This window comes from Emys orbicularis, chromosome 5 (genome assembly GCF_028017835.1).
Source record: "Emys orbicularis isolate rEmyOrb1 chromosome 5, rEmyOrb1.hap1, whole genome shotgun sequence".
In the NCBI taxonomy this organism is placed as follows: Eukaryota; Metazoa; Chordata; order Testudines; family Emydidae; genus Emys; species Emys orbicularis.
The window spans coordinates 41470782-41484389 of NC_088687.1; the positions used below are offsets into that span (position 1 = coordinate 41470782).

At 40.2% G+C, this 13608-nt stretch overlaps 1 protein-coding gene across 1 annotated transcript in view; it reads left to right on the forward strand.

The window, feature by feature from the left end:
• USP53 (ubiquitin specific peptidase 53) overlaps positions 1-11128 on the forward strand; it is a 43114-nt gene extending 31986 nt beyond the window's left edge. Inside the window, exons 14-15 of the mRNA XM_065405345.1 lie at positions 8999-9098; positions 10132-11128. Of these exons, the coding sequence (XP_065261417.1) occupies positions 8999-9098; positions 10132-11128 (1097 nt within the window). The remainder of the gene's footprint in view (positions 1-8998; positions 9099-10131) is intronic.
• Positions 11129-13608: the final 2480 nt, after the last annotated feature.

A 13608-nucleotide genomic window follows, 5' to 3' on the forward strand; every position in this document is an offset into this window, starting at 1 on the left:
AGACTGAAGTCCTTTTATTTTACAAGGGAGAGATAGCATAAGCAGTGGCAATGCAAGCTTTCCAGCTGTCCCTGCCAGTGTTCCTCAGACTTCTAAGCTGAAGGGACCTTCTTCGTGGGTAAGAGGAAAGTTTACTTTCATCTCCCATCTTTTGCCTACAGACAGCTTGTTACCTAAGCCTATTTAATGGAATTTCTTGCAGTGTGGACACCTGTCCATGCTAATTAATGGAGAGAGCACTTATTAATTAACTCATGATGATTCCCTCTGACACAATATGTAGACCTACTGCATTATATTATTGGGATTTTTCTCTCCCTACTTTCACATTTTTGTTGAGTCCTATGTTCTCATGATAGTTTATTTCCAAACTGAATATGGTTATTCTCCATTGACCTTAGATCCATTCTGTATCTTCTGACAGAGGCAGTAAACTTTCAATAAATGTGTCTCAAACGCCATACTTATCTACTAAGCAAGAGGATTATAAGCAAAATTTATAAATATCAATTACAGTATTTTAATCAAATAATTTATTTTGCCAGGGTCGGGTGTGAATGACACATTAAAGCAACTCTTGTTCTATATCTTTTCACTCTGGTGAATGGGATGGAAAAGGTGAACTGGAAATGAGTCTACAGAAAGATAACTATTAATTTAAATGCAGTGATGTGGAAATATTCAGACACTTCTCTCTTTGGGCTCTGTTAGTCATCAACATGCAGGGATGTTAAGACTTTAGAGAATTGATAAAGGGTTATGGAATATTTTATGAGTATGGTGGATGTTTGTAGCTAGTGAAGCTCCATCATAAAGTTTTTAGTGACATGTAGAAGGAGTTGAGTCTTCACCTGAATCCTGGTGGATAAGTGTCCACAAAACAACTGCAAATGCTAAGGACTGAAGGAGAGTGGAATTACCCTGTCACCCTTAAGGCTGCCCTCCTTAGAATGGGGTTTTGAGGCTGTAACAGGGTTCATTACTGACTGCTGGCGTGCCTCCTCATGGCTCACCTGGGGAATAGCTCGTGAATAGTCAGGTGCCCTTTCCTGCGGTCACTCAGCTGTTGTCGCAGTCTCACCCTCCAGGACTTGGGGTAGCCATCTTCTTTGGGACTCGGGCTGCTCCCTCTTCATGACTTGGCCCTCTAGCTGGATCACAATACCTTCCCTTCTAGGGTCTGTCAAAGTCCCTTCAGACTAACTGTCCCCCTGACTTTCCTGGCAGTCCTCCACTCTGTCTAAGGCGGTGCTGCCTCCCCAGTGGCTGGTAGGAGAACCCAGGCCCACCCTGTACTCCATGTTCCAGCACAGGGACCCTATGCTCTGCAGCTATGGTCTACTTATTCCCAGACCTGCTTGCTATTTTCCTGGCCTCTGTCCTACTTCCTCCTCCTATTCTTTGGCACCACTGGGCATCTGAGCTTCCTCGGCTCTCCGTGGCTACTTCCCCATCTACATAGCACCTTCTTATTCAAGGATCTTGAAGAGAACGTTCTACAAATGAGTGAAGTGAATTAAAGGTAAAACTGATAATACAGATCTTTAGTCCTCAACTCCCAATTCTCTTCTCTTTAGGAACTAACAACTAATTTCTTGCATTACTAAAGCCTGCAATGCTTTTTAAATAAAATGTTAGCTCTGTCATACTGCTAATACAGTGTCTCATCTGTTGTAAACACAATTGTTTTAACAGCATCAGACAACCAACTGTTTGTTTGAAATCTTGTTGAATTAGTAACTGGGGGGGGAAAACAACGAATTCAAACACAAGGCTCAAATTGTTTCAGTTCATTTGAGGATAGGTGTCACATCACATCTTTATCTGAGTAAAAATGGAGGAAGAAAGAGATATAGTGTAAGGGATACCTTTTTACTCAGGAGAGATGTGATGTCTCATTCCCCTAGTGAAAATTCCAAGCATAAATTTACAAAGGAAAAGACAGGAATATGTCTCTTAAATTTTGTCCAAATGAACTTCACATATTAATCCCTGTTTCTTTAACGAAATCCGGTCACTGCCTTTAAAGGCACAGTAAATGTAAGACAGTCTGTCCTGTTTTATATTCACAGATCTGTGTACTGAAATGTACAACTATTTAATTTGCATAATGTGAAACATGAACAATAACAAGGATATTTGTTTAGAGTGGCTGTAGTTGTGACTTACTCCATATTTAATTGACTAAAGTCTTCCTTCTAGTCAAATATAGTTAGATAAAATATGTCTAGTGATGACAAATATGATTCTTTTAAAAGCCTGTTTTTATAACAATTACATCAGTGCAAGTAAGTGTGAAATGACATCCCAATCTCTAATTTTGAATAACAAGAGCACAAGATTTTAATCTATCCCTTAAATTAAATCTTTCTCCCCATGCCCCACACACAAAAAAGTCTGGTAATATTTACACGAAACACCAATTTAAATCCAGTTTTTAAAGTTATTGCAAGACACCCCTCCACACACACACTCTGATCCATTGTTCTGTCTACATGTGTGCTTTAATTTCTTATTTTGGTCCTGACCCTTTTTTCAGTCAGGCTGCTATTTGAAACCCACACACAAAGTTTGCACGAACCCTAGGGGCAAAATCTAGGGCCCGCTGCCACATACCGGGCTTTCCTTGAAAAGGAGGAGATGAAACCATTCAGGAGTATGTAAACCTGGGGATGTAAAGAGGCAATGTTTTCTTCCTGTGGATGGAATGAGGCCCAGTGTTACCTTTACTTCCTTCTCCTATGGGAGGCAGAGAAGAGTGGAACATGGTGCTTGCCCCAGGAGAGAGAAGTGATAGTCTCTACCTCTCCTCCATTCCTTCCCCTGCCCTCCCTCAAATTAAGAGGAACTATTTTAATCTAGTACAGGAAAGTTCTGGATTGTAACTATTTAGGGAGCTTTTAAAATTGCACACTCAATAGCCAGTTTCAAGATCAGGCCCTCCATTTTTTTCAAGATCTTTTTTGGTTCTTTTAACTTCAAAGGAACAATTAATTTGTGCTTAACTTTGTAGTGTGCGGGGGGAGGGGGGAGGGGAGAAGAAGCTGCCCACTATCTAGTGCCCACTGGAGAAAGTGGTGGGGGGAGGGTAGAAATCATTGCTGGCAACTCTAGTTATTAAATCAATGTGTATATGCAGTGGAGGTAAGGAAACGTTTAATTTGCAAGTTTCTGAGAAGTCATGAAATGTGTGCGCAGATGGATTACTTGTCAAATTAAGAATACTTCAACCTTTTTAATTGGGAGTTGAGTAGAGTGAAAGCATTGTGAAACCTAACGTGGATCATGCAGGGGCAAGATTAAACTAATTCTGACAACCAAATTAAGCCTCATCAGATCTTTTTTTTAAAACAATGATTTTTGAAAGTACATAAGCAAGTGCAATGTGCATGTCCTAGTGAAGGGAGGGATAGCTCAGTGGTTTGAGCATTGGCCTGCTAAACCCAGGGTTGTGAGTTCAATCCTTGAGGGGGCCACTTAGGGATCTGGGGCAAAAATCAGTACTTGGTCCTGCTAGTGAAGGCAGGGGGCTGGACTCGATGACCTTTCAAGGTCCCTTCCAGTTCTAGGAGATGGGATATCTCCATTTAAAAAAAAAAAAAAAAAAAAAAAAAAAAAAAAAAGGGCATATAACAAGAGTGGATGTCTGTAAATTACAAAGGTCCTTCATTTCATTTCTGTTATTAAAACATCCTTAACAGTAATACTGTAGTCTAGTTTTTCCAAGGTTCATTCCCAAATTTTAATCCCTCTGTAAATTCTTCAAATATAACCTAAAAAAAAACCAAAAAATCCCACTTTAACATTTCATTTGTCACACAGAAAATACTGCCAGTCATTATACTTTGGCTTCTTACTAATAGTTCTACATCTACTCTAAAAATGAAGTTCCTTTTGTTTACTACAATTGGGTTTTGTATATTTTATTAGCAATATTTTGACAATACAATAGAAAATATTTTCTAAAGCATGTGGAAATAGTCTTCACCTTTTTGGCGGGGGGGGGGGCGTAGAGTGGAGTTAGATTACTCAGTGGATAGAAGAATGGCTGTTGTAGTCTTTTTTAAAAACAAGGCTATCTATTCAGATGTTTAAGTGAGAAGGTAAATCCCAAAAATCTGACTGGCTTGTATTTGAGAAATGCCAAAATTATCTTTAATTTATTGTTTGAGTTTTTTGTGATGGTGTTGAGGCTTCTGCTGTGCAGTATGCTAACATCTGCCATATTTAGGTTTACAAAGAACCTGGAGCCAAAATTCCCCAGTAGACTGACTCTCTCTCTCTCTCTCTGGTTTTAACCATGCATGGATCTCCATGTCAGCAGAAGAGAAAAATAGCACATCTATTTTTAAATTAGCTGGAATTCCAAAGGCACAAACCTCCCCGGTGTCTGTGAGCTGCTGTGATTGAACGCCTGCCCTGGTGCCATTCTAGTGATTGCTTGCAAATCGCTGCTGCCTCCTTGTGTCCAATTTACATAACTGTTTCACCGAGGAACTTCACAGCTCCTGAAACAAAATTCAGTAAAATCATTGACTGAATTGTTTAGCTAGGAACTGCAGTTCACATTAGTCATTTTATGGGAAGTAAGGAGCAATTGTGTGGAAAACATAACTAGATAAAAATAAGAACCAAATGATTGATATGTAAGATATGAATTCAGAGTTTGAATGTTGAAAGCTTAACTATAATCACAGTAAACCTAGTAGCAACTGTTAGGCTAAAAAGTTAAACTTCTTCCATGCCCATATTCTAATTTTGGATCTAAACTTAATAGATTGACCTAAAAATATTATATTGGGGGCGGGGGGAGGAATCTTAAGGAATTCAAGACAAAATTTCTACTTTTTTCTATTGAACAACATTTTAAGATATTTTTGGCAGAATGGCTTTGAGTATGAGGTTCTTAGGAAAAAAGGTTGCTTTATCTTGACTTCTGCTCTTTGGACCCATGGTCATTCTTCCGCTCTACTCTGCTCTGGTTAGGCCTCAGCTGGAGTATTGTGTCCAGTTCTGGGCACTGCATTTCAATAAAGATGTGGAGAAATTGGAAAGGGTCCAGAGAAGAGCAACAAGAATGATTAAAGGTCTTGAGAACATGACCTATGAAGGAAGGCTGAAAGAATTGGGTTTGTTTAGTTTGGAAAAGAGAAGACTGAGAAGGGGACATGATATCAGTTTTCAGGTATCTAAAAGGGTGTCATAAGGAGGAGGGAGAAAACGTGTTCACCTTAGCCTCTAAGGATAGAACAAGAAGCAATGGGCTTAAACTGCAGCAAGGGAGGTCTAGGTTGCACATTAGGAAAAAGTTCCTAACTGTCAGGGTGGTTAAACACTGGAATAAATTGCCTAGGGAGGTTGTGGAATCTCCATCTCTGGAGATATTTAAGAGTAGGTTAGATAAATGTCTATCAGGGATGGTCTAGACAGTATTTGGTCTTGCCATGCGGGCAGGGGACTGGACTCGATGACCTCTCGAGGTCCCTTCCAGTCCTAGAATCTATGAATCCTGATGGCAACCACCTCTTATTTTCAGAAATCTTGGCAGCGGCAGAAAGCTTGCTGTGGAGTCGGTGGGAATCCTGGCCGCAACACACAGACATAAGCTCTGGCAGTGCTGCAGCCAGACTAGGGTCGGCTGCCCCCAGGCTACTTCCGAACTCCCCCTCTGGAGGTACCTGGATCCAGACGGTGTCCTCCAGGGGGTCAAGCACCATGGGGTCCTCTGGATAAATGGCGAGGGGCAGGCTGAGCAGCTCCTCCGTGGGGTCAAGCACTATGGGGTCCTCTGGGTAACTGGCATGGGGCAGGCTGGGCAGCTCCTCCGGGCTCTGGTCGGTGTTGGGCGTTGGCAGGTCAGGCCAGTCCTTGGGTCCACCATAGGTTGCCGGGGTCTCCCAACCAGGAGCTAGGCCAGAGGCATCTGGCCTCTCCAGTGGCTGCTTCCTGAGTGAGCTCTGGGGTTGGGCGTTTATACTTCCTGTCCTGCGCCTTGACCTCTGGGGGGCAGGCATGGGACTCGCTGGCTCCGCTCACTCTGGTGTCAGGAGGGTTCGTCCCTCTCTGGGGCGATGGGGAACCATACCACCTTGCTACACTACCAATAGAGAGTCCTGCCTTTTAGTCTTTCCACACCACCAAGGGTGTTCACCAAGTGCTTGGCAATTGTGGCAGCTCATATTAAAAAAAGGCAGGAATCCAGGTCTGTCCATACTTCAACTAACTAATTCAAGGAAGATCATGCCAACCAGGTGAACAACTGAATTCAGGTAACCCTACAGCTTTTTGCCTTCCTGGATCTCAGTCAACAGAGAGAAATCCACAATGGAGGGGGCTGGACTCAATGACCTTTCAGGGTCCCTTCCAGCTCTGAGATAGCTATATCTTCATTTAGGGGGGAGGGATAGCTCAGTGGTTTGAGCATTGGCCTGCTAAACCCAGGGTTGTGAGTTCAATCCTTGAGGGGGCCACTTAGGGATCTGGGGCAAAAATCAGTACTTGGTCCTGCTAGTGAAGGCAGGAGGCTGGACTCGATGACCTTTCAAGGTCCCTTCCAGTTCTAGGAGATAGGATATCTCCATTAATTTTTTTTTTTTTTTAATGGCTGAGAGCATAGCTTTCATTGGAGCAGGAGCAGTGGACTCTAGGTCAACAGTTTACCTTCCATAGGAAAGATTCCAAACAATAATAGATCTTACCAACCAACTTCAGGATCACCCAAGAAAATCAGTGAAAACATGCTTGACTTCTGGGACACGTGGCTTCAAGCACCTGTATAACATGGTTTGCCAGACTTCACCTATGCTCTATGCAAGTGTTCAAATCAGTGTATCTACAGTAGACCCCATGTGCATGTGATGGTCATGGTCCCAGAAGAAGTCATCTCGTTAAACTGGTGGGAAGACTGACCCTCTTCAGGTCTTCAAGAAAGTACTCTTCTCTACCCTCTGCTTACCAAGACTTGGGTGACCTCTTCTAGATCACCTTTGGATTCAGGGCCCTATGGTCTCCTCAAGAAGCCTGTCTCCATATAAATGTCCTAGAGCTCAGAGCCATCTGCCTGGCATGCAAATATTCCTGCCTCTTCAGGGTTCCACAGTACAAGTGCTAACAGACAACTTCACACCTATGCATGTCAACAGGTAGGAAAGAACAAGATCATCCCCCTTCTGCTGGGAGGCTATGTAGCTTTGGAATTGTGGGATCTTATTCAGAATACATTTAGTGAATCAGCACCTTCCCAGCCACAGACCAGGCCAACAAGTGTCAGATATTTTGTTTTTTGGGGGGGGGCGGCGTTTGAGCCCAGGCTCCTTGGCAGATGCCTCTCATATCTCCTAGATGCCAGGACTGATGTATGCCTTTCTGCTGATTCACTGTGATACCAAGGGTTCCAAGGAAGGCGAATCAAGACACAGGACCGAGCATTTCTGATAGCCCTAGCATAGGATAGGCAGTTCCTGTATTCACAACTGATGAAACTTTCAACACAGCTGTCCTCCCTTCTCCCCCTCCGCCCCCCATCCCATCCTAACCTTTGGTACAAGGAATAGGTTGCTACTTTTCAGTTGCTTTTTTAGTGGCTGGTACATTAACTAGAAGGGTAGGGGAAACTTGTGCTTTCATGTCAGGTCCCCCTTATACAGGGTTTCATAAATACAAGGTCTCTCTTAGGCATCACTGAAGTTCCTGCTCAAGGTGGTTTGAGTTCCATATCACCCAATCTATTTGCTTCCTAGTTTTCTGTCTCAAACCTCATTCAACCCTGGGAGAAGCTAAACTTCACACACAATTAGTGTAGTAAGGAGAACTGTCTTCCTACATCAACAAGGCAAAATCATTCAAGAACATGCTCAAGCTAGTCATGGCCTTTGCTGATAGTTAAGGGGGAACTTATACTCTCACACAGGTTATGTAAGTGGGTCTCCAGCTATATAAGGACATGTTATGAGTTAACCAGGTTAGAGTCACCTTGTTACATTAGAGATCATTCTACTGGAAATCATGCATGCTCTGTTGCCTTTTTGAAGAATGTCCCTCTCCCTGCAATCTGGGATGCAGGTATGTGGAGTTTGGCCCACCCTTTAGAAGACCCTGCGCCTTGGTGTAGAGGCTTCCAGTTGGGATGTCCATTTTGGTAGGACTATCCTGCAGTCATTGTTAAAGAAGGAACTTCTAGTATCTACCTCCAAGCAAACAGGCAACTGCTTGTTAGTTACCAAGAGTAGAATCCATGTAAACAATTGCTCAAAAGAATGGTTACTTACCTAAAGTAATTGTGATTCTTCAAAATGTGTTGTCCATGTGGATTCAACGACTCTCCTTCTTTCTCTGCTACTATGATGTCCACCTTTCTGTGATTCTATATTGGTGAAAGAACTAAGGATAATTGCGCTTGCCCTGCCCCTTTATGTCCTTGGATGATGGGGACATGAGAACATCTAGGGTACAGGCATGGTCCCAGTGGACATTGCTGGTAAAAAGAATCTGACCTTATGCACATGAGGGACATGGAAACCAATAGCATATATAGTCAATATAACTTGAACACAGATACTGTAGGATTAAGTACCTGTTCTTTATACTTTTTGGGGAGTTGAAGTTAACCTTTAACCTTGTGCCTCCATGGACATCATCTAGAAATCTTAAAAATGCACTGTGTCCATCACTTGCTAGGTGTTTAAGTATGTGATATTAACAGAGATCGGAGGTATATTTTTAGTAATTAAGCTATTCAGTATGTAGGTATTTTAGTAGGTCTTATTAAAAAGCCGTTTTTTGAAGTGTAACAAATTGAACTTATGAAAAAAGGTGTAGAAGGTTTTTACTGGAAGTGGTTTTGTTGACCATAGTCTTTTCATTGTAATTTTGAAAATAATGAACAGTGTCCTGTTTAGTGGAGGTTTGTTTTGTTAGTGTAAGTAACTTGTAATGAACCCCTAAGAAAGAGGAAGCATTTTACTTATTGTAAAGTAAAACTGGGCTATTTTTTTTCCAGACTTGAGGAAAGACCAAATGAATATGGAAGCTAATTACAGACCACACACTAACTTTCCTTCAGAATCTCAATTGCAGATGCACAGTCCTCCACTGAAGAGGTAATTAATTTTTTGTTTCTTTACTGTGAAACTTTCCTATCTGAAATGCAATGTCCATGTGGAGCTCCATTTGTTGACCGGAAGAGAATATATAATATATCCAAATGTATTTCAAACCTAGCCTTCAGACATTCTTTTAATATTGTACCTCGTGTGTCAAAATGACTTGGCTGACATATTTGCTCTTTGAAAAGACAAGGAAACCTGATTGATGTTTATAAGGATCAGCCAACAGAGAACCAAATTTTAGGCTAGATTTTTAAAGGGATTTAGGCACCTAAAGATTCAGATAGGCACCTAACTAGCAGTTAATAATCTGGCCTTTATCTGATATTTAACCAGTTTAACTAGGTCAGGAGTTTAAAGTGATGTGTAATTCGTAAGTGATGTAATTTGTACATTCATACAACAAATGATTGGTCAAACTGTCTTCTGACAACTGTAAAAATGGGATAGTCAGTTCCCTAACACCTAGATCTGCCTTTCTGAAGTGATGTGTATCCACAGCTCCAACTGAAGTCAGTGGGAGCTGCAGGTGCCTAGCATTTCTGAAAATCAGGACCTGGAGTGTAAAATTGGGTAACCAAAAGTAGTGGACATTTTTTTTTCAAATTTTTGACATACCTGACTTGTCCAAAAGTCAGTGTGGTGTAGGATTAGGTAAAGAACCCAGACCTGACTCCATTCTATGCTTTAGCAAGATTCCTCTTTCCTTATTGGAGGTGAATCTATGAAGCTTTGGTAGAGCTTTGTTAATCCTTCAAATTTCTTATGAAAGAAAATCTGCTGTGATTAGATATATCTTTGAGCTAAATGAGTATTTGTTAAATAAGTCTCTGAATCCTCCAGTTAGATCAAGGGTAAAGGATATTTAAATAGTGTCTCCAAGAACACCATTATAAAAAAATTGCATATTCATATTACTTAGGATTTATGGGTGTGGTATATGCTTTAAAAAAACTGCATATGTAAATGTTTGTGAAGAAATCTCTTGTGACTGGTTCCCAAATACCTGTGCATGTTTATATTTTAGAGCAGAGATGCCACACAAGAAAATATTCCCTTCATCGACTCTACAGCCAAATTTTAAGGACCATGTTAAGAGAGAAACAAAGATCGGCAAGTTAAATGAACAGAGCTCTTCAGAGTGGCTTAATCCAGATAAATTTGAGAAGATCAGTATGCCAGTGTACAGTGCTGAAAGTTCAGCCCACCCTTATAACACTGAACTCTCAGTTGTGTGTGGAAAGAGAGTGAACAACAATGAATTTCTCTCATCATCTCCGCTGCAGTCTCCTCATACAAGAACTCTTGGATCAAAGTCAGGGCTTGAATCTTTAGTTCAGCAGAATCTGTTAGAACAGTCCCATACGGAGCTGTCCTCATCTGGTGAACGTGCTGTTCAGTCATTCGGTAGGACTAATAATCTTCAGATTCCAGAAGTAATTTACCAAAATCTTCCACCTCCTTTACCTCCAAAGAAATATACTCTGAATGTTTCGCTAGGATCAAAAAATGAATCTACAGCTGATGTAACATTGCCAGAAGTGTTACAGAGTAATCCTTCAGGTTTTGAAAGGCAAACAGCTATCGCTTCAAAATCTGCATCAGAAGGTGCATTTACAAATGAAGAAAGATTTAAAGAAACATTTCAAGGGAATGATCACACCATTCACAAACTGGATTTCGCACCTAAGTCATCAGTTAATGACTGTCAGACTGTATCTGGCAGTATATGTAATACAGGATCTCAGCACACAGGACCAAGTGTTAGCTCTCCTGATGCAAATGATAGTGTATCTCTAACAACCTATTTTTCAGTAGATAGCTGCATGACAGATACATACAGGATGAAATACCATCAGAGACCCAAGCTGTATTTTGCAGACAGTGGCTTTCACAAAGATGAGCATCTACCACCAACTGGAATAGACCTGGGCATTGTATACCCTGGTACTCTTGATTCTAGTCATCCAACATCTGAACAGAGATACAAACCTAGCATAGAAGGAATACATTGCAACAGGTAGATTGTCAAATCCATTTTCTTATGCATTTCACATGGTCTGCTTATGGGGTAGGAAGCATGGACTCCTCAATGTGTGGTGACAGGTATCCAGAGCTCAGAAGTTGGTCCAATAAAATATATTACCTCACCCACTTTGTGTCTCTACTATCCTGGGACGGACACAGCTACAACACTGCATACTTAGGTATCCTGTCAGCTATGCTTTTAAGAGATATGACTGTTTAAATGATTCTTCAAATCTGGGTGAGCAGGGGAAAAGGTGCTAAAGTTTTGGCCATGGATGTCATTTTTCTTGCCTTAACAATGTTTACCTCCATGTGATGATGCTGAATAAGTTTGTAAGTCTGTTACAAATGGCCCCCTTAAAAGTGTGTGCTTTTAATTAATACCTAGGTAGATCAGTCAGGACATGAGATTAACTAAATAAAAAGTTGTTCATTTTACTGGAGAACTTAATACACTTGTGGCTTAGTGCTCACAGACTGAAAAAAGGTGTAAATTAACCTGTAATCCTTTAAACTAGCTAGTGATATGCTGATAAACACAGTACCATACATGGCATGGTACATATCAGAACAATATCTGCTTTATGGAACCATTGTTCCTAATGAGTAACAATGTGTTACCTATTTCTTCATCTGACTTCTGTGAAAGTCTATCTTAATTTCCTTTGTGTCTTTTTTTTAATGCAAGTTTACCCAGAGAATTGGATTTTTAGTACTCAAAATGATGCCTTAATGAGTGATTTTACAAATTAGTGTAGTCTACATGAACTGCAAACAGAACTTTACAAGGGAATTGAGATTTTTTTAAATTATCCTAAAACTCCAGTTCCATATTTGTAAACTTTTTTATCCAACTGTTTGCTCCTTAACTTAAATTCTAGTCAGTGTTCCACAAGCAAAGCCGTGATAATTTAACTTATTACTGAAATTTAATTTAGCTATGTAAGCTACAAATTAATATAGTAGTCTGCAATGTGCTGTAGAAACTAATATATTTTAGGATATGAAGTTGTCACGTAGCTACAACAGATTAATTTAAGAAGCAGTACATTTACATTCAAGACCTTATTCTTCAGGTCAGATTGCATACAGCTGCAAAATCAAATTCAACCCTACTATGTACCTGTCTGTCTTTTCACCTTCCCTCTTGAAAATACATCACTGTGGTTCACATAAACCTGAGCAAATTTATGGGATCAGTCAGTTTGACTTATTGTTACAGAACTTTGTCCCCAGCTAGCAGTCTCCCACTCCAAAACATTTCTAGACTGTATTTTCAATGAATGGGTGAATCTACAACCCCTTTGGATAGGCTTTTAATTGAATCTGCACCCTTTAGGGAGGTTCAGAATTCAGCTTCACTGTAATCCGTTAATGCTTTGTACCATTTGTTGGCCATTGAAATAACTAATGTAACTTGTAATGAACGCTACCAAAGCAGGACTGTGTAGAATGAGTAGTTGAAGCTCATGGCTTTCTTAAATGTAAAGGAAGGTGCTTAGTTTTTTAAAATTGGATGGTACTGATTACAGTTAAGTGTAAAATGCCTTTTAGTTCTGAGCTTAATGCTACATATGTATGTTATACTTGCCCTGTGGTCAGACAGGTTTAAATGTTTTTGTACATTATGTGAATTACAGTGCTTCAACCAAATGGTGACAGTCATGTGTATTTTAAGTTATCCAAAATATAAAACAGAAGCTGTGGTTACTTTGGCAATGTCCTAAGATTTGTCATTTTTAATATAATGCAAACATGATATGCCTCAGACCAAATATCTCAAACCAGTCCCTTTATACTTTTCAATCACCTAGTAGCATTTGAAAGAATTAATTCTGGAATTGATATTGTTACATCTAAAGCAAATACATTCAACATGTATGGATATGAATGCAAGTGAAATTGAACCTACTGAAATCCTTACATTCTGTATAGGGGATAAAATTGGGTGGGGAGAAAGAACTTGATTTAAAAACACTTGGATATGTGACAGCATGGAAGATTCCCACTGTTAATCTTTTTGTTTGTTAAAAATAGCTTTTAAAAATGAATTTTTAACCCATACCAGATAGGCATTACTTAATGTACACAGTTAATTAAAATTACATCTTTAAAAAACTTAAATAGTACTAGAACTTGTCAAGCTTTTCCAGAAATCTTGTACACCTCTACCCCAATATAATGTGACCTGATATAATACGAATTCAGATATAACGTGGTAAAGCAGAGCTCCAGGGGGGCGGGGCTGCGCGCTCCGGCAGATCAAAGCAAGTTCAATATAACGTGGTAAGATTTTTTGGCTCCCGAGGACAGCGTTATATCGGGGTTGAGGTGTATTTGAAATTGCAGTATTTTAATGTATAAACAGCACAGCAACAACACTGAATACTATACAAGAGCAAACTTAAAATGTTCTTAAACGTTCATAGCAAACATTCATACTTCTATACAAAGGAACAATGTGAATGCCTATTAG